The sequence below is a fragment of the Ceratocystis lukuohia genome, assembly GCF_044167205.1.
Source record: "Ceratocystis lukuohia strain C4212 chromosome Unknown Supercontig6_pilon, whole genome shotgun sequence".
Lineage (NCBI taxonomy): Eukaryota > Fungi > Ascomycota > Sordariomycetes > Microascales > Ceratocystidaceae > Ceratocystis > Ceratocystis lukuohia.
In genome coordinates, this window is record NW_027263525.1 from 53,759 (window position 1) to 73,199 (window position 19,441).

Below are 19,441 nucleotides of genomic sequence, written 5' to 3' on the forward strand. Positions count from 1 at the left end.
CATCTGCATATCCACCCGTACGTACGACATTGTCATCTCTCAAATTGCACTCTATATATACATATTTTTTCCCGCAACCTTTATCACGCGCAGCTTTCTGAATGATCTTTCTAGACTTCGTGAACCATGATGTAATTACCAGCAATTAGTGAATTAAACTTGCCATATATGTCACCGCCTAAGCCATATTCTCCATGTGCTACAAAATTCATATGATACTACCTATACCTACCCACCTCACCTCTATGCCAGTCTCACGCCTGCTTCCTTGCGCTTCTTTAGCTGCTGAGCCGTCACCGAACTCATGCCTACATTCTGACTCGCGTCTAGCATGGACTGCGCCTCGCGCCTCTTCTCCTCCTCAATCTTCTTCAACTTCAGCTCCGTCTTGCCCTTTCCTGAGCCCTTGCCGTGGAAGGCATGACTCAACTGCTTAAAAGCCCCTTTAGTATCAAGACGTCGGCCGTCGTCGTCAACGTATTTGATCTCAAACGTCGGCACAAAGTTCTCTGAGAACAACTCCGCCATCTTGCGCGACTGCTGCGTCTCGCGCTGCGCATTTTGCTGTCGTGCATATTCTTCGCGTTCACGCGCGCTCATCCGGTCAAGACGGCCGCTATTGCGGTCACGTTCACGCTGCAGGCGTGCAGTTTCCTCCATCTCAACCTCCATTTGCCGCTTCTTTGCAAGAAACTCTTGCTTTTTGCGGAAGGCTTCATGTGTTTCGCCGCTGTTTGTCTCTTTTAGGATTCCGCGCTCACGTAACAGAGAAAGTGCTGAGCCCATGCTATGCGCCACGGTCTTTTCTTCCATGAGTTTCCCATCCTCGTCGTCGTCGTTGTCGTCGCCGTCGTTATTGCTATCGCCGCCTGGCATCTCCTGTGGGTATTCACCATATGTCTCAAGGGGTTCGGCCTCGCCCATTTGTTGATCGCCGTCCTTGTCCTGTGAAGAAGCCGCGATGGCCGACTTTGGCTTGGGCTTGGGCGCTTTGGCTTTTCGCGTTTCTTCATGCTGTAGAGCACCGAGTCCTGATACGAATTCAGACACCTCCCCAATGACTAATCCAGCAGAATCTTCTGGTGTTGGGTCTTCTTCAGTCGCCTCCGTTTTAAGCTGTTTGGCAAGGTCCTCTGGCTTCATCTTTTTGCGCTTTTTTAGCGCTTCGCGTCGTTGTTTTGAAAGGGCAGCCTGCAAATCATCGTCGTCACCCAGGTCAACATTGCCTGATTTTCGCTTCTTTGAAGGAACTAGGTCGATTTCCATTTCCTCCGTGACAGCGTCCGCTGCTGGGAACAAGTCGTTTTCGTCGTCAGCTTGTTTCCTTCGCGTCGACTTCGACTTTTTGCCCTTCTTGGGCTTCTTGACTTTAACTTCCGAGATGTCGAGATAGTCGGAGGATGGTTGGCCGGTGCCATCTAAGGTGACGAGTCCGTTAGTTGGTGGGATGGCTACGCTATGAGCAACATGCGCAGAAGTTACTAGTCAACTTACCAATCATGTCGACATCAATTCCTTTGGGTTTTGCCTTGGCCGCTTCGCCTTCCAACATGTTTCCCAAAGCCGCCACAGCTCCATTAGTATCTAGGGTGAACTTGGTGAGCTTCTTTCCGTATATTTCTTCGTCGTATTTGGAAAGAAGGCCTGAGTTGTCGTCGTCTAAGGGATTGTAGTCTGGACGTTTTATCTTCAAGTCGAGCCGTTCCTTGAGTTTTTCCTGGTCTCGGATATCCACGTTCTCCAATTCGTCGCCCTCTTCCTCTAGTTGGTCGATTGATGCATCTTTAAGCGTTAGAATCTGTTCGTCGCCGTCGCCAAACTTGTCAACTTCGTGGGCGACTTTAAGGCCTGCCAAATCCTTGGATGTGTACTGGATTGCAGCCGCCGCACGCGCCTCAGCCTCAGCTAGCTCCTCTTCCATCTTGCGCGCCTTGTCGATCTTCTTTTGGCGCTTCTTCTGGCCCATCAACCACGACTTGGCGTCCACGTCTGCTTCCGCTGCATCGCCCAGAATGCTGCCCTTGAGCAGAGCATTGCGCTGCTCTTTTTCGCGCTGCTTCTTGATAGTAGCCATGCGCTCAGCGCGCTTGCGCTTTTCCGCTTCTGCGGCCTGGATTTGGCGGTAGTTGTCATATGAGGCCGCCTGACGGGTTTCTATTGTGCTGGCAACCTCGCCATCATCGTCGTCGGCATCCCTGTCGTTTCGGTCGTCGTTATCGGAATCGTTTGTATCAGCATTTGCCGTTGAAGAAACTGAGCCGGCCACGGGCAGCGGCTTCATGCCCATTGAGGCACGCAGTTTGTTCTGCTCTTCGATCATGGAGGCATCCATGTTGGATATGAGGCGTTGTTGGTAGTTTGTTGGCGTGTATACAGAATGCGACAAGCTTGTGATATGGACCTGGTCTAGAAATGCAAGCAGCAAGGCTGCACACAGGATCTGCCCTACACCTCAGCCTTGTGTGACATAAGACTAGTGTCTAGGGTTGCCCATTAGGGTTACGGCCATCAACCAGGCTCCAAGAACATTTATAAATTCATAGCTCATGCAACTAATAACTAAAACTAATAACTAATTTAAAGCTGTGGGCTGGCTCTTTCTTCTTATCCATTCCACTCTCTATATCCTTTATATTAAACAAAAATCTTGCATTGGCCCAGCAACCGGCCAGCAAAATTTCTCAGTTCAAGATGCAAAAAAAAATCAAAGGTTGGCGCGCTCCAGCCCCACCAACCCCTAGCGCGCTGAGTGGTCAATTTTGGGACCCACTTATCCTCCAGATTTTAGTATATAACAGCCACTCATCTCTCTCTTCCTCTTGATTTACTTTCTCCTCTTTCACTACCAAGGACCTGTGCCCTGCGATCCCCTGGCTGCAATTTGCGGCTTCAGGGTTGAACGCAGACGGCAGCTCGATCGTTCTATGGAGCCACACATACTTCGGTGGTGTTATCCGATCGACAGTTCCCATATCAAGTCAGCTAGATTGGCCATACCCGGGTTCTTCGCTTGTACCTTGCACATGCTCGCTCTTCACACGGGCTGAGCGGTGTGAGGGAGACGGCTCGGGGAGACCAATCTTGTGCTGTTGCCGCTATATTCCACCCCTTTTTTCTGAGGTCATTGATCAGTGAAGTTGAGGATACCCATAGTTGGCTACATTTCAGCTCGTTCCAACCTGAATTTGCAGAACGATTAGGATTAGCAGGGGAAGCAGTAAGCAGTGTTCTGGAAGACGAACAACCGAAGCGCAACACCAGCTCGGCTGGTATCTTGGTGGCTAACACCTGGTGTCAAACTACTCCATGTGCATGTCTTTGCTCAGTAATCCTTGTACTACTACCTTGATTTCTGTCGGTTGGCTAACCCTGTCATAGTCTACAAGCATTCATGTTTATTTCACATCACTTGAAGTCTGAAAAATTATGGTCGTCATTCATGTACCCATTATTCACCTGTCTGCATCAGTTTCTCTTCAAGCCATGTTCCAAAGGCCCAGGCCATTATCGATGCACCAGTGCTACCGTTTAGGAACTGTTGACACTGTAGCCGCTGTTCCAGGTAGCACTAACAGTGATCGTGTTCGCTTCGCTGCCGGCAGTGAGGACCTTGTTGTCACCACTCTCCCATGTTATAGCACCATCTGAACCAACGCGGATGAACTTGAACTCCAGACCAGTGCCCCTGGCAATCGATGTTGTCAGTGACCACAGGGGGTTGCTGTCAGTGTAGGCATCAGCCGACAACAGCACTCCAGAGGCAGGGTCCCACGCGCCAAAGTCGGTTGTGTTGCCAACAACCTTGATGTTCTCGCCAAAGTAGGTGACGGCAAGCTCGTTAAAGATCAGCTTGGCGTCATTGGAGCCGTCGTCAGGCTCACCGGAGTTACCATTACCAGCACCGGAAGAGGCACAGTTTGAAGCGGCAACGTAGGTGCCAGTGACGGTGGTCGGGGTGCAGGTGGTCGGCACTGAGACGGAAGCAGCACCGATCCAGCCGGGAGGGACGGTGCCAGCGCGGCGCTCAGTGGCAGATAGGAAGGCAGCGTAAGACCAAGTCAAGTCATGGGCAGAAAGGGGGGTACCGTTGGACTTGTCAAACTGCTCCGCAAGGGAACCATCGGAGGGCGTGTAGGTCTTGACAATTTCAACGAAACCATCAGCGTAGTTGGTGACTGCAGTGATAATGGACTGGAAAGTGCTCGAGTCGGAAGCATAGGTTCCCGCCGTCAGCGACGGCAGCAGATCGGTGAAGAACGGCAGCGATGTAGAAGTGACGGTAATAGACCCAGCAGCCTTCCAGGCGATGACCGAGTCGTAGAGCTGCTCAGCCACAGCCAAAGTGCACAGGTACCAGGGGTTGCCGTTGTAGTAGACATCCTCAGCGTAACGACCAATAGCGATAGCGGTACCAGCAGCTTTGCCCGAGTTGATGCTGTACACAGTGCGGAAAGAGTCGATCAGCTTCTTGGTGGTGATTAGCTGCTTCGGCGCACAAGGCTGGAAGGTAGAGTCATCGCAGCCCACAGCGGGGTCAAATAAGTGAATAGAAAGCAGGGCGCTGTTGGCATCCAGGCCAGTGCGGCCAACGTTGGTCTGCACATTGGAGACGATGTGTCCCTTGCTGCTAGACCAGAAGGTCTGCAGGTAGCACAGGATCTGAGGTGACACGGCGTCATATCCAGTATGGGCCTTGCCCAGCCTGGCGGCCAAGGCCGAGCCCTCAGCAAGAGCTAAGCAAGGGTTAGTGACTGTCTAGCAACAAGCACATTGCATCGCATCCATGGCTGATTGTACGTACCTCTGTATTGGGCGCCGACAGTGAAGAAGGAAGATCCCTGGACCTCCTCCCACAAATCAAAGCCCGTGTTGTTCCAGTACTGGGCTACATAGTTGAGATCGTTCTGGATCACCTGCCACAGCTTACAGTCTGTGGAAATTTCGTTGTCTAGCAGATAGTTGTAGTAGCCAATCAGAGCCGTAGCACGTAGAGCCGGGCCGTCGCGCTGGGGGCGGCCCCAGGCGCCCGTGAACTGCGTCATATCAACGTTGAACTTGGGCTCAGCAAGACCAGTGCCTAGGGCAAGAGTGCCCGAAGGGTTGCTGACCGTCTGTAGATGGGCCTGGGAGGTCACATAGTTCTCAATCTCGGGCAGAAGCAGCTCAGTGTTGGTGTTGACGTTGTCAATGAGCTCCTTGAGAACCAGGCCAGCATCACGAGTCCAGGTGTACCAGTCTAGTAGATATGAGGGTTAGAAGCAATGCTAAACCAGAACAAGGAGCAAGCAAGGCAGCACAACAGTCTGGCCATTGCAACTTACAGTCAGGGTCCGATTTCGAAGGTGAGGCCACAACGATTCCAGGGCTGGCTCCCGAAGCAGCACATCCCGATGATCCAATATTGCATAGCAGCTTGGTCAGGGCAATGGGCCGCTGGGTGGTCACAAAGGAATCGATGTCAGCACGCTTCCAGGACACAGGGTTAGCTACAGCGCCAGTAGCGGCCATCAGCCAGGCGGTGGCTGCAACAGCCGTCTTAGAAAAAACCATTGTAGATGATAGTGGATAGAGCAGAGAATCCTGAAGGCTAGAGAAAGAAGCAAGAGCAGAGGAAGAGTCCGGTTGACTAAGGGTCTCGGAAGAGAAGAAGAAGTCGTAGCCACTGTGGGTGAAGAAGAGATACCAGATGAGCAAGAAACCGAGTGAGACGATAGCCCTAGTTATAGTTTTCCGGGACTGTGTTAGCAAGCAGATATCTTGGGGACTCGGCGACCATGGAAAGCAGGCTGCGAGAAGGTTTAGCATAGACTCGATGCCATAGTGACCTTCCGGAGTGGAGATTTCTCGTAAGGGAGCCGAAGATACAAGGTCAAGCCAGTTCGCCTGGAAAGGGCCGACTAGACACGGGGGAGGGGAGGGGGGGGATGGTCAATGGCGGGGAAAGGGGGGGGGGGGGGGGGATGGAGGGCATCAGCGAGAAAGAGAGAAAGACAAGCAGAAGACTGAAGAGAGGATTTTACAGAAACAGAGCGGCAGGATCACAGCAATCAGAATGAAACCAAGCAATATCCCCTCCTAGTCTGGCCGATATGATCCAAAGACAGAGACAAGCAGGGACAGGGGCACAGGCACAGGCATGGGCAGATTGGCTAGGAGACAGGAAAGGAACAAGCACTAGGCCCGAGTCGCCCATCGCAGTCTAACAGGCCAGAGGCGACAGGCCAGAGCCCAGAGCCCAGACCATCCATTCTCTAAGTCCTGAGCCTAGCTTCCCCGGACTTTTCCCCAGACTTGACCGTCAACTGCCACAGACAGGGCAGTTAAAGCCAAGTAGGATGACAGCTTATAGCCTAAATTTCCGTCTCTGGTCCTCCACATCCTGCTCCTTCTTTCTCTTTCAAACGGACCGATACCAGATATTTATCCAGAGGTATGCTTCTCAACTTGAGCTTAATGGCACCGAGGGGGAGGGGGCGGAGGAAAAAGGACGGGAAGCGTTACATTGAGAGCCCTGAAGTGTGGGGGGCGCTTCTGTTGCACCGGGGGCCGGGATCGTTGTCCTGAGCGTTGGCAGAGCCTTTGGGAGAGGCTTTGGCGGTGCCCGTCATAGAGATAGAGCTGTCACGAGACAAGGGCGACGACATAGTTTCTGCTAGCTTGTTTGTCTGTCGCCAATAAAGAAAAGAATAAGATGATGAAAAGGAAGATAAAAGAAATCAACCACACACGACAAACATATGTATGGAAGTGTTAGGAGAGAAGAGGGACGTCATGCAGCAATAGCAGCAGTAGAACAAACAACAACATACAGCTGTACTGTACTTGTCCACGGGCCATTAAGGCGTAACGAAAAAGGCAATTGCCGGCTTTACAAGGGCCTCGACTCCCAATAGTAGCTCGCAGAAGGTCCGAGCAGGATAAAGTAAGAATGCGGTTACATAAAAGAAAGAGATAAAGAAGCAACTGCAACCACGAAAAGACAAAAAGAGAAATTACCAGCTTTTGTTTTTCTTTTCGGGCCTATATGGCCTTGCTCCAACGGCCATCGTGTCCGTTCTTTTTCTCATTCTTCCTCTTCCTGCTCGCCTGCATGTTGATTGTATCTCGAGCGCCTGGACTGGACGGCCATGAACATGAGGCTTCGTGCTTCAACGTGCAGAGCGCTGCAGGACAAGCCAGAGGGCTAGCCAAGCCCAGGCTGCCAAGACCATGTCATACCTGACGTCAAGGGAGCAAGAGGAGCAACTAAATTTGACCAACAATAAAAGTAGTTGCTCTGCTAGGGCAAATCGGTACATATACGGCAGTCTTCTTCCTACGCAAATGCCGGACAGCATAAAAAAAAGGAAAGAAAAGAAAAAGGCCCATGACTCGGCAAGCAGGCGCAGGCTGCATGCACGCAGTAACAGCAAGCAACAAACAACACAGGCTCCGTGTCAAGATAGACAGACTTGTGCACATGTACCACGTGCTGGCTGGTCGATGAACAGCTGTCTCAATCCAAACAAACGAGTTGATTTTCGCCCTGCTATTGCAGTGGCAGTGACTTCGGTCGTTTGCTCCTTCCCAGTGGCCAAGCCCCTCCCACTTTACTGGTAGTACCAAGAATTGGTACGTATATAGCACTAGTACTATTGACACACGAGCTTTCTTCAGCACTCCCCCAGTCTTCCCCCAGTCTTCCCCAGTCTTCCCCGTCTTCCCCAGTTATTCCCAAGCCTCTCCAAGCCAAACTTTCCCCAGAAACTATCATCCCTTCCCCCAAGATTTTCCCCAGCCCCTTGCCAGTTGAGTCCCTGCTAGAGAAGGAAAATGAGGAAGGAAGCAAGCCCCGGGGCAGAGGTGTCATTGACAGGGCAGCAGTTGCAGAACATGAGAGCAGGGGCGGTGAAGCTTGCCAGGCTGTAAGACACCCCCATCCCGTCTTTACTTCTATTAGGGCCGCTTCTTTCACATGCAGATGCGCCGATGTATCATTGGACTAGGCCATTTGGAGCTGGCGGCCGCTCGCTTTTCCTCCTACCCCTTTTCTAATGCCTCAGCGGCAATGGCCTATTATCACATGTTCAGAAATAGCTTATGCCAGGCCATACCTAGTAGTAAATCACGGATAAAGATCATCTGGACCGTTGCATTGCATGAGCGGAATTGGAGAACATCCAATTTGGCCTAGAAGCTCCCTAGCCTGAATTAGAGCTTTCTTTATTTGCGCTTAAGTTTCTGACTAGCTTTTGCTGCATGGTCGGATTTAAGTGGATTACACCCTATACCCTACGCTATAAACCCTAGACACAGACCCTAACATAAACAATATCTTTTTTGTTCATCACATCGTCATCGATAGCACCAAACACACCACACCCCTCCTTCAACAAGGTCTTCTGCCCGTTCATCTTCGTTGTTTCTTTGCCCACACACCCCTAAGGCCGCATGGACACGGGTTTCACTGGCTTATTACCTCATTACTCCCATTTGCTAACCAAGTTTTGCTTTATTGCCGTTTGTGATACTTCTCTCTATTTCTCTTCCCTCCTTTGCTCCTCTCTAAAATGGCTGCAACTGCTGCCCCTCCTGTCCCTTCTCCTCCTGCTCAACACAAGCCCCTGTCAACGAGAAAGACCGAGATTTCGCCCTTGACGCCCTTCTCGCCAGACTTGTACGAGCGTGCATGGTGTTCAATTCCGCATCCCACCCTGCCGCTGCTAGCCACCGCCCATGCTAAGAGCGTTACCATCTTTTCTCTGTCCACTTTGACCAAGCACAGTGCCTTGAGCGGCGGCCACAGTCGGTCTATTCGGTCATTGTCATGGAAGCCCAATCTAGCGTCAGATGGCATGTGCTTGGCCACTGGCAGCTTTGACTCAACGGCTGGCCTGTGGCGCTGGGAGAACATTGAGGAGGATGAAGACGCTGCACTGGAGCGTGAAGTTACCCGCTCTAATGTGGCTACTAAACTGGGCAGCGCTGAGGACACTGACAGCAAGGAATGGGAATTTACACTGGTTCTTGAGGGCCATGACTCAGAGATCAAATCCGTGCAATTCTCACCGTCCGGCACCTACCTGGCTACCTGCAGTCGCGATAAGACTTTATGGATCTGGGAAGATATTGGTGCTAGCGAGGGTGATGACGAGTGGGAAACCGTGGCTGTCCTCAATGAGCACGAAGGCGATGTCAAAGCTGTTGCCTGGTGTCCTGATGTTCCCGGTCGTAGCGCTCGCAATACGTATGCCAGCGACGTTCTGGCCAGTGCTAGCTACGACAACACCGTGCGAATCTGGCGTGAAGACGGCGATGGCGAATGGGTCTGTGTCTCTGTACTCGAGGGCCACTCTGAAACTGTTTGGGGCATGGAATGGGAAGGGCGGCCACGCGATGGCGACCCATTCCCACGCTTACTTACCTTCTCAGCCGACCGCACTGCCCGCATCTGGGAGTTACAGGAAGACGGAGAAGACAACGAGACCAAGGACAAAAGTGGCTCAGAAAGTGGATTTGGCGGGGCTCTGGGAAGCATCCCGAATACTATGCGCCGAGCCCTTCACGAGACATGGAATTGTGTCGCCATCCTACCCTCTATTCATACACGAGAGATCTACGCTGCATCTTGGAGTGCCTTATCTGGCCGTATAGCAACAACGGGTGGCGATGGACGTGTGGTGGTTTACGCCGAAGAGGAAATTGCCTCTCCTGCACCTTCTGTCCCCGAAACCGAAGGCACCAGTGAAAATCCCGGCTCAGGCAACTGGAAGGTAGTTGCTTCTTATGAGCAGGCGCATGGTGCCTACGAGGTTAACCATTTAACATGGTGCCGCCGCTTCGACAAGGAGGCAGAAGCCCTAGCGGGCGTTCAGGAGATGCTGGTGACAACTGGCGACGATGGAGTTGTGCGTTCATGGGCAGTGTCTTTGAAAGACGTGTAGCGACCAGTTAAAAAAAGGTTATTACTAAGGTGTTAAAAATACAATAGGACAACATGTAAAACAACGCAGGGATACAAGTCAAAAGCCAATATTACACATAACACAAGTTAGTCACCTGTCATTATTCATGTCTTAGCCACTTTAGCTTGCATAATTCATTGATTTTGTACAGCCTTATTCATTATCACATTTATAGCATGTGGTAAGCAAAGGAGAAGAGAAAAGAGAGACGAGAGAAGACATGAGAAAAAAAGGAGAGAAGTCTAGAGAAAAAAAAAAGATATAACAACAACATGGCGAGTGACAAGGGGAGGAAAGAGAGTGAGGGACTAGGAATTGAGAGGAGATGGGATGACAGACGAGGCGAAAAGCGTCTGATAAGGGTATGTTATGTGTATGAGATGGGGAAAAGAAGCACAACACCAACACAAAAGATAAAAAAAAAGGAGAAAAAAAGCGAGAATTCTGCATTGCACCATCAAAGGGAGCAGAAGGGCTACAGATACTCATCTCATTCATGCATAAGCATGAATTCACTCGCCCTTGAGCTTATCCTGTGTAACACTAAACGCAGCCTCGAGCAGATCGTTCTCCTCCTTGATGTGCATCTTCTTCATACCAGTGGCAACAGAGGCACTGGGGTTGCGGCCGGCATACATGACGTGCTTGCGGTTGTGGTGTTCGGTCTCGTTAAGCAGAGTCTCAATACGCGGCTGGGTGAAGGTCCAGGCGCCAGCGTTCAGAGGTTCTTCCTGGGCCCAGACAATAGTCTTAGCGTTAGGGTAGGAGTCCAGGTTCTCCTTCAGCTGCTGCCAAGGGAAAGGGTGCAGCTGCTCAATACGCGTGATGGCAACGTTATCAATCTTGTTGTCAATGCGGTGTTTGTGAAGAGCAGCATAGACTTGACCAGAGCAGAGAATGACGCGGTCAATCTCCTCATTGGGCTTAAGGCTACCAGTCTTGTGCTCAGGGTCAGAAATGATCCACTGGAACTGCGAGTCACCGAGGAACTCGTCAATGTCGGAGCGCGCAAGGGGGTGGCGCAGAAGAGACTTGGAAAAGAAGATAACCAAAGCTGTCGGGATAGAAATGAATGGTCAGCAACTGCATTAACTCGCGAGGAAGGACATCTACTGAAACAGACAGACATGCAAAGATAAAGGGAGGGAAAGAAAAGAAACTTACGCTTGCGGAATTGACGGTTCATCTGGCGACGCATGATGTGGAATAGGTTAGAGGGGCTGGTCATCATGGCAATCTGGACATTGCAGTCCTGGTGCTGGCGAGCAAGCTTAGCCTCGGAGGGGAAGAAGCGAGGATCCTCTGAGCACAGCTGGAGGAAGCGCTCAAGGCGTCCCGAAGAATGCTCAGGACCCTGACCATCGTAGCCATGGGGCAGAGACATCACCAGGCCAGTACGCTGCATCCACTTGGCTTCACCAGAAGCAATGAATTGGTCAATAATGCACTGAGCGTTGTTGGCAAAGTCACCAAACTGGGCCTCCCACATGACGTAGGCATTGGGAGATGACAGAGAGTAGCCATACTCGAAGCCCAGGACACCAAACTCAGACAGAGACGAGTTAGACACGACAAACTTAGCCTGGTCATTGGAGATGTGCTGCAAGGGAGTGTAGACATCCTCAGTGGCTTGGTCGTGGAAGACAGCATGGCGCTGAGAGAAAGTACCACGCTCAACATCCTGACCAGAAACACGGACATGGTGGCCTTCGGCAACCAGGGTGCCAAAGGCTAGAGCTTCGGCAGTGGGCCAATCAATGTTGGTGCCCTCAAGAACCGACTTGGTACGGTTGGTGACAATACGCTTCAGGTTCTTGTGCATGGTAAAGCCCTCAGGAACACTGCCAATCTTGGTAGCGATGGACTCGAGCAGCTCGCGCTGGACGCCAGTAGGGCTATGGGGTAGGATCTCAGTGGCCAGCTCCTTGGGAGACTTGAAACCGTTCCAGGCAGAGGTGGTCCACTCCTTGGAGGTAGGAGTGTAGTCCTTGGACTTTTGGAAACTCTCCTCAAGAGTATCCCATACCCACTTCTTGTGCTCCTCAATGTCCTCCTTAGTGAAGGTGCCCTCGTCTAGGAGCTTCTTGACGTAAATATCAATTTGGGGATCCTTGGCCTGGATGCGCTTGTACATCAGGGGCTGGGTGAAGGCGGGCTGGTCAGTTTCATTGTGGCCGTGCTTACGGTAGCAGACAAGGTCAATGACGACATCGCTGCGGAACTTGGCGCGGTAGTCAGCAGCCAGCTGGGAAATGAAGTTGACGGCCTCAACATCGTCGGCATTGACATGGAATACGGGGGCATCAATGGCCTTGGCAATGTCCGTGCAGTAGGGAGTTGAGCGGGCAAAACGGGGGTCAGTGGTGAAGCCAATCTGGTTGTTGACAACAATGTGGATGGTACCGCCAACGGAGTACTTGGGCAGGGAGTGGAAAGACAGGCACTCGTAGACAATACCCTGGGCAGCTAGAGCAGCATCACCATGAAGTAGAATGCTCATGGCGGTGTCATGGGTCTCCTCGTCGTTGTTGTAGTGCTGGATAGCACGGGTCTTGCCCATGACAACGGGGTCCTCGGCCTCTAGATGCGAGGGGTTGGCGACTAGAGAAAGATGGACACGCTTGCCCGAGGGGGTGGGACGCTCAAAGTTCATACCCAGATGGTACTTGACGTCACCCGAGCCCTCATCAGAAGCATTAGCAGTGCCCGCAAATTCCGAGAAGATAGACTCGTTAGGCTTGCGGACAACATTGGACAGGACATTGAGACGGCCACGGTGGGGCATACCAATGACGATGTCCTTGACACCGTGGTCAACGCTGCGGTCAATGAGAGCCTTCATGCCGGGGATTAGAGTTTCACCGCCCTCCAGACCGAATCGTTTGTCGTTGGGGTATTTGGTGGACAGGAAGGCCTCGAAGCTGGAGCCCCAAATCAGGCGATCCAGAATGCGGCGCTTCTCGTCGACGGAGTAGGTGAAGGGCTGGGGCACCTCAAGACGCTCGCGTAGCCAGTCGCACTTTTCACGGTCGGGGATATGGATGAACTCGCTGCTAGAGGTGCCACAGTAAATGCGCTCGCAGTGGGCAATGATCTCGCGCAGAGTCATTTTCTCACGGCCAGCCTCCTTGAAGCGAGGCAGAATGCCAGGGCCCAGGTTGAATTCCGTGTCCAGGTCCTTTTCGGAAAACTGGTAGAAGCTCAAGCGAAGCTCCGGAGGATCAATGTTGCTGAATCCCTTAGCCTGGTCGGTGTTGCGGATACCAAGAGGGTCGATCTTGGCCTTGTGATGGCCGCGAGCCTGGTAGGCGCGCACCAGAAGCTGGACTTTAAGGTGGTCTTCGGTGACCTTATCCTTAATGTCCATGGAAGAGGTCAGGTTGGAAATGTCACCACCAGCGTTGGGGAGGAGAGTGGGGGGAGCTTGGAAAGCCTGAGACATGGGCATGTCGCCAGTCTCCATGTTCTTGAAGTAAGCCTGCCACGAAGCGTGCACACTGGAAGGGTCCTTCTTCCACTGGATGTACATCTCGTCAATGTAGCTGATGGCATTGGAAGTCAAGAAGCTGTCATTAGGGTCAGGAGGCGAGCTCTTGACTGTAGAGTACAGGCGCTGATGCAGGTTGTTGGCAATGGCCAGGGGGGCACGACGAGCCGAGAAGGCTCTCAAGACTGGTTGCGACGAGCGCATGAGGCCTTTGCTGGCCCGAAGGACAGAAGAGGACAGCATGGTGAAGGGTGTGCTGCAGGGGGGTATGCAGAGGATACAAAATCAAGGAGGGAGAGGCCAGACAGCAGCGGCGGTTTGGATTGTATATCGATCGAGTCTAACCCGAGTTTATAGAGGATGGTGGTCGGGAATATAAGGGCTCGGCCGAAGATTGCGCTCGGGACGGAAAGAGGCTCAAGGTAAGATTATTCCGCGGCAGGGAAAACCGAGAATGTCAAGACTTAAGACTGATGTTGATTTTGTCACAGAGCAACCAAGATCAGGCCAAAAAATCAAAGACCAGGAGTCAGGTCAAGGTAAGCTGTTAGTATTCTACCGTAGCAGCCAATTGCGGGTTGCAACAAAGGGGAGAAATCAAAAGGTAATAAAAAGGGAATAAAGAAAATAAAAAGCAAAAGCTAAAAAGACAAAAAAGAAATCTCAAATGAGCGGCGGAGTAAGTCGGACGCCTAGAAGATTGAAATCGAGGCTCTTGAAAGACAACAAAAGAAACGGTTCTCAATTTTATGGAGTGGAGATATTCATCTATGAGGGAAGAGGAAGAAGAAAGATGAAGATGAAAATGAAGATGAGAGAGAAAATAAGAAAATAAGGGAGTAAGCCGGCTAGGGGAAGGTAAGAGAGGTGCTGGCAAGCGAGAACCAAGGAAAGAGGGAATCAGGAAAGGGCTTTCCGAGAGGAAGGTGCTGCAAGCTTTGCTATTGGCCTACAGGCCCTTTTTCGACTTATTTTTTCATTTGGCAAGGACGTTGGACGGCAGGTGCACCAGCAAAAAAAAAAAAAAAGAATTGGAGCCCGCTGACCCGTTTGCCGTTCCTGCCGCTGTTTGTTCTTATTATACACTTGCCTGAATAATATATGGCGGTGATTTACGGAAAGCTTGTGTTGCTGCTATGCAAGCCGGACTCTGATTCGCTAATTGTGGACCATCACGTGTATGTGTCGACCCTGGAGCTGCCTGTCTGATGGAAAAAGTGGCGCACAGCCTCTGTTGAGCCACTCAAATCCAGCCACAGCGGGGACCGCTGACGTTTGCTTGCTCTGATTGGCCCTGGTTACCGGATAGTGAGATTCATAAAGAGCAAGCATCGTCACTTCGTTGAATCTTGGGCTCAAGTATCAGCATATTATGTTGATAACCCAGCCTTACTTCTGTGAGCTTGGCATCCCCTTCCATCTAGACATAGGACTCCATCGACAGAGTTGGCAACATGCTACGGGTCTTCATTCTTCTCACGCAATGGTCTGGGGCTGAGCCGCCATCAGCTTGGCCAACGTTCGAACGCGGGGTACGATGCAAGACCCGAAGTAGTGCCAGGACGCCTTTGCTCCGCGGCCCGTCCGCTACTAAGATCTTAGTCTCACTGCACGAGTGGCGTATATGTTGCCGAGGGCCAGTGTCTTTGGACGCATCACGGCTAGGCACACGACAATTGGCAAGTGTCCATCTAAATGAGATTGATCCCGCATAGGGAATTTGGGATGCGCTTAACTAAGCTGCGGGACTAGACACTTGTGAGCAGCTGCGCTTGCTGATCTTGGAGCTCCACAGGTTACAGCATGTGCCGGGCGAGTTTTACCTAGTGAGCTGTTCAGTGACGTCATCTATACCAACGAAAGCTATCCTTCAACAAGACCCTTTACATGTATAGAAGAATTCCACGACTAGCTGTTAATGGCAATGAAAACGCCCATGCGGTGCTACTTTCCAGTTCAAAAGATCCCTAAGACTCTGGCTCCATATCGGGCGCCTGGAACGTAGTTTACACACGTGTTGAACTGCGCCTCAGCAACATCGTCGTGTCGACCGAGTTGAAAGGATCTTGCAAAACTGCGGTGGCTATAGACTAGAGACAGTCGGGTTGGCATCGGAAGTACTAAAAGTTCCACAAGGTGTCTGCGGTGACTGGCTGCATGCCTATACACTTCGATTAACCAAACTATGATGATACGTGGGACTCTGTTGCTGGCACATTCGAGTCTTGGGACACAGAGAAAAATTATCGGTGGAAATATTTTTCTTGACCATGACAAGCTATCTTCATGTCATGCTTTCTACGTAATAAGGAGACTCTACTGGCGTTAGTTGACGCTGCTGTATAGTTCATCCTCAGCTTCCTGCAGCTAGTCTAGTTTCTGAAAAAGTATGGCTTAGCCCAAAGTGCTTTGGACACTAAAGCCAGCCTTCTGGGGACCGCCACATGATGTTTTTATGGAAAAGACAGACTTGGAAGTATGTAGGTACCTGGCAAGGTAGCAGGTCGGCATATGAATGCTACTCCTTCCTATAAGTGCAGCTTACTCGGAGTAGCAAAAGAATGCACTGTAACCAATCTTAAGTCTGTGTGCTTCTGACCCCATGCCCAACCACTGCAACCCTGGAATTGCTATGGGTTGTCCTACTGTTTGCCCTTTCTCGCTTCTCGGCTTGCGTATAGGGAAACACGCTGAGGCTTCCTGGAGTAGCTCTAAGTTCTGGTTCCCGATTCTTGCCTCAACTTCATGGGGCTCACGTGATACACAATGCCAAGAAACTATTCGGTACTCGCATGCCCCACTAGGCTCTATTCGGGAATAGCTGCAAGTGCTGAGTGTTGTTGCTGACTGACGTTAGCCGCCTATTGGCTGCAGCCAAAAGAGTCCACTTATATAAGAGGGTCGATCTGCCACCAATCAGCAAGTTAGCAAATAGAGTCACAGCTGAGATTTTTGATTTTTAGAGCCTAGCAATAGCGGCCTGTCATGCTGTTCTTGTGCCTCGGAGCTCAAGTTCAAGGGCTTGACTGAATGAGTTCCTCTTTTTTCTCTTTCATCACGATAGTCCTAAAGTTGGGGACTCTTCTTATGAGGGAAAAATGAAGGGACAAATTTTGAGAAGGAAGTCGTCACTTGGCTACTATTGGTTCTGGCAAAAAAAAAAAAAAAGGAAATTACGTAGTAGGGAGCAGCTGGCTGCTGGGGGAAGGACTCAACACTAATTATGTAAATGACGGATACTACGCCACAAAACAGCCGCCACATTACTTGCCGTTTCTTGTGTGGCTGAAGGTCTGCATATAGTACAAGCAATTCGCGACAGTGTAAAGCCTTGTGAAGAAATCTCACCGACCCCAACGTCGTAATCAGAGTTTATCCGTGGTCGACTCTCGCACAGCGCCTTCATCACAAACGCACCGACGCTCTGTGCTTTCATTTGAAGCGGCAACGCCATCGCCAGTGGCAAAGAATAAAAAGGACAAGCACAAACACGCGGCCAGCGGCTGCTGACATCCGGGTGGTTTTAACCTACAGCCTAGTCTGCAATCCACAAAAGTTTTCTTTACTGGCTCGCCATCACGTCGACCTGTAATCGCCCCTCTACAAGCAGCCGGATTTGCGCATTGGCCGAGGGCATGCCGTGAGCCGAGCCTCAACAAAGGCCAATCCTGCGATGCCAGCCCCTACAGGCCAAGCGGCCTTCAAAAAGAAGGATGGCATCATTGGCCTCACCCTTGATAACAAGCATGTGACATGGACACCAGTGCCTGGCAATGGGCCTCCAACGGTGTCATTGGCTGTAGCCAACATTACAAGTAAGAGGCCCGGAAGGCGGCATAGGAGACGAGGAGCAGCCGCATCTCTTTTTGCTATGACGTCAATGCACCCTAACGCTAACATGCGCCGCCAGATTTGCAGCAAACTCCGGACAGTGCACCAAAAGTAATGCTCAAGATTTTTGAGAAAGGCCCCGATGGCGGAGAGGCGGTCTCTTATCTATTCCATTTCAACACGCCCGAAGCCCGGCCTCAAGCCAATGCCGTGAAAGACGCCCTCTCCAATCTCATAACAGGACTCCGTTCCAATGATCCAAACGTCCCTAAGCCTGCCGCTACGGCAGCTCCGGCGTCATCCGCTAGTACAACACAAACTGTGGCTTCTGGAGCAGCGGCGGCAAGCAATGGCTCAGTATCCGGCTCCATGGCATTTGCAGCTGCTGTCAAATCTTCACAAGCCCTCTCGACAAAATGGTTTGATGATAACCAGCTCAAAGTCGACATAGAGCTTCAGCAGTCTCTTATGAAAAAGGACCGCGACTTGCACCAGACATACATGGAAGCTCGACGAACTAAGCCCGAAGCGATATCTGATGGCGCCTTCAACTCCCAGTTTTGGTCTACGCGCACTAATCTGCTACGTGCACACGCTATTGAGACGCACCAGAAAAAGGGAGCCTACAACGTCTTGTCTACAGTCAAGCCCCGGACAGTCGACGGCGAGCTGAAGCTCAACATCAGCGTCGAACAGGTGCAGATGATCTTTGCCCAGCACCCGCTTGTAAAGCGGATATATAACGAAAACGTACCAAAGCTGAGTGAGGGCGAGTTCTGGTCGCGCTTCTTCCTAAGCAAACTGTCAAAAATGCTTCGCGGTGAACGTGTCACTGACGCTGACAATCGAGATGCTCTTTTTGACCGCTATGATGCTGCTGAAGATACGCGTGGCTTTTACTCTAGAATGTTGACACAACAGGTGCCGGCTATCATTGATATTGAAGCCAACGAGGAAGACCAGGGTGGCATGAAGACTGGCAACCGTGCTGATGTAGAGATGCGGCCTCGCACAAATGTTCCAATTGTCAAGACCCTAAACAGCCTGAGTGAGAAGATTATGGCCCACGTGGCGCCATCGGATGCTGACCCGTTGGCTCCAAAGGGCCTTGACGAAAGCACATACAACCAGCTTCTGCTTCACGATCTCCAGGCCGATGTAGCTGAAAACCGCATCATGCTAAATGTCAAGGAGCAAAACCTATTCTTCACCAAGAAAGACACGGACCCATCATCCAATGCAACCATATTCACCAAGCAGGACCCAAAGGCAGTGCTACAGCAGTTCCAGGCCGAGCTTGGTACGCTAGCAAATAGAGCCGGTAATGGGCTTGATCTCCATGCTATGATTGGCGTAGATGATGCCGAGACTGAGGTTGAGATCGAGGCTAGTGGAAACCCTGCTACAGGTGCAGAGGCTGTAGATGCGAATAAGCCCATGTACGTTGGATCGCGTGCTGCACGCCAGGCTGCTGAAAAAGACGTGCTGGATGTGATTGTCGCTAAGCGCAACCAAGTCCACGGCGATCTGAAGGAGTCCGACTCCCCGCTGGGCCTCTCGCCTGCGCTCGCTGAGCGCTGCACCATCACACATGCTACAACCATGGAGTTCCTAAACCAATTTTGGACTGCATTTCTCTCAGGGGACCCAGACCGTGCTGGCGAGCTGCCTTACTTGGTTGAATCTCTAAAGCGGTCAGCGGTGCGCATTTATGCCGTCGGTGATGAAGCGGAAAAGGAGCGCAATGTTATCATTGAGGTCAAAAAGACTGAGATTAGAGACTACTACAAGAAGACGGGCAAGAAGCTGCGCTGGAAAGCAGACAGCGTGGGGGGTGGCAAGGCAGCTGTGGTCACGATGATGCGACCGACTTTGGAAGCGTTGGCTAAAGCTGAAGCTGAGTATAAGAAGGCGCTGGCAGCCGAGGGAATTCTGCCATCTACAGAGTAGATTTAAAGGCGAGAGACGAAAGACACGGAGCCGGCATGTATGTTGGGGGGGATCACACAGGGTCAGGACGAATAGGTGGAGTCTGAATTGCTCATGACAAAGATACCATAACCAAGCTTAGATTTATAAGACAAGTAAAATATATAGCTATGTATTGAATAGACCAGGAGTGGAGAAATGAATAACAAAATGCACAAAAAGCCGCCCAGTCAGGCGAATTTCTGTGATA

The 19,441-nt window shown here is 51.3% G+C and overlaps 5 protein-coding genes across 5 annotated transcripts; 2 read left to right on the forward strand and 3 right to left on the reverse strand.

The window, feature by feature from the left end:
- Positions 1-243: 243 nt before the first annotated feature.
- HOO65_060015 (U4/U6.U5 tri-snRNP-associated protein snu66) lies at positions 244-2,332 on the reverse strand (the record flags this gene model as incomplete). Its single annotated transcript, XM_071003759.1, has 2 exons — positions 244-1,451; positions 1,495-2,332. 2 exons carry the CDS (start codon positions 2,330-2,332, stop codon positions 244-246), a joined length of 2,046 nt encoding a protein of 681 aa, XP_070857365.1.
- Positions 2,333-3,528: 1,196 nt separating this feature from the next.
- HOO65_060016 (glycosyl hydrolase family 15) lies at positions 3,529-6,644 on the reverse strand (the record flags this gene model as incomplete). Its single annotated transcript, XM_071003659.1, has 4 exons — positions 3,529-4,733; positions 4,802-5,236; positions 5,322-5,716; positions 6,541-6,644. 4 exons carry the CDS (start codon positions 6,642-6,644, stop codon positions 3,529-3,531), a joined length of 2,139 nt encoding a protein of 712 aa, XP_070857366.1.
- Positions 6,645-8,549: 1,905 nt separating this feature from the next.
- HOO65_060017 (putative cytosolic iron-sulfur protein assembly protein 1) lies at positions 8,550-9,923 on the forward strand (the record flags this gene model as incomplete). The annotated part of the gene is made up of 1 exon (XM_071001037.1): positions 8,550-9,923. One exon carries the CDS (start codon positions 8,550-8,552, stop codon positions 9,921-9,923), a length of 1,374 nt encoding a protein of 457 aa, XP_070857367.1.
- Positions 9,924-10,456: 533 nt separating this feature from the next.
- HOO65_060018 (putative oxoglutarate dehydrogenase protein) lies at positions 10,457-13,674 on the reverse strand (the record flags this gene model as incomplete). The annotated part of the gene is made up of 2 exons (XM_071003653.1): positions 10,457-10,998; positions 11,109-13,674. The coding sequence occupies 2 exons, from the start codon at positions 13,672-13,674 to the stop codon at positions 10,457-10,459; spliced, it is 3,108 nt and encodes a 1,035-aa protein (XP_070857368.1).
- Positions 13,675-17,104: 3,430 nt separating this feature from the next.
- HOO65_060019 (putative RNA polymerase II transcription factor B subunit 1) lies at positions 17,105-19,212 on the forward strand (the record flags this gene model as incomplete). Its single annotated transcript, XM_071003754.1, has 2 exons — positions 17,105-17,246; positions 17,342-19,212. The coding sequence occupies 2 exons, from the start codon at positions 17,105-17,107 to the stop codon at positions 19,210-19,212; spliced, it is 2,013 nt and encodes a 670-aa protein (XP_070857369.1).
- Between the last annotated feature and the right edge of the window lie 229 nt (positions 19,213-19,441).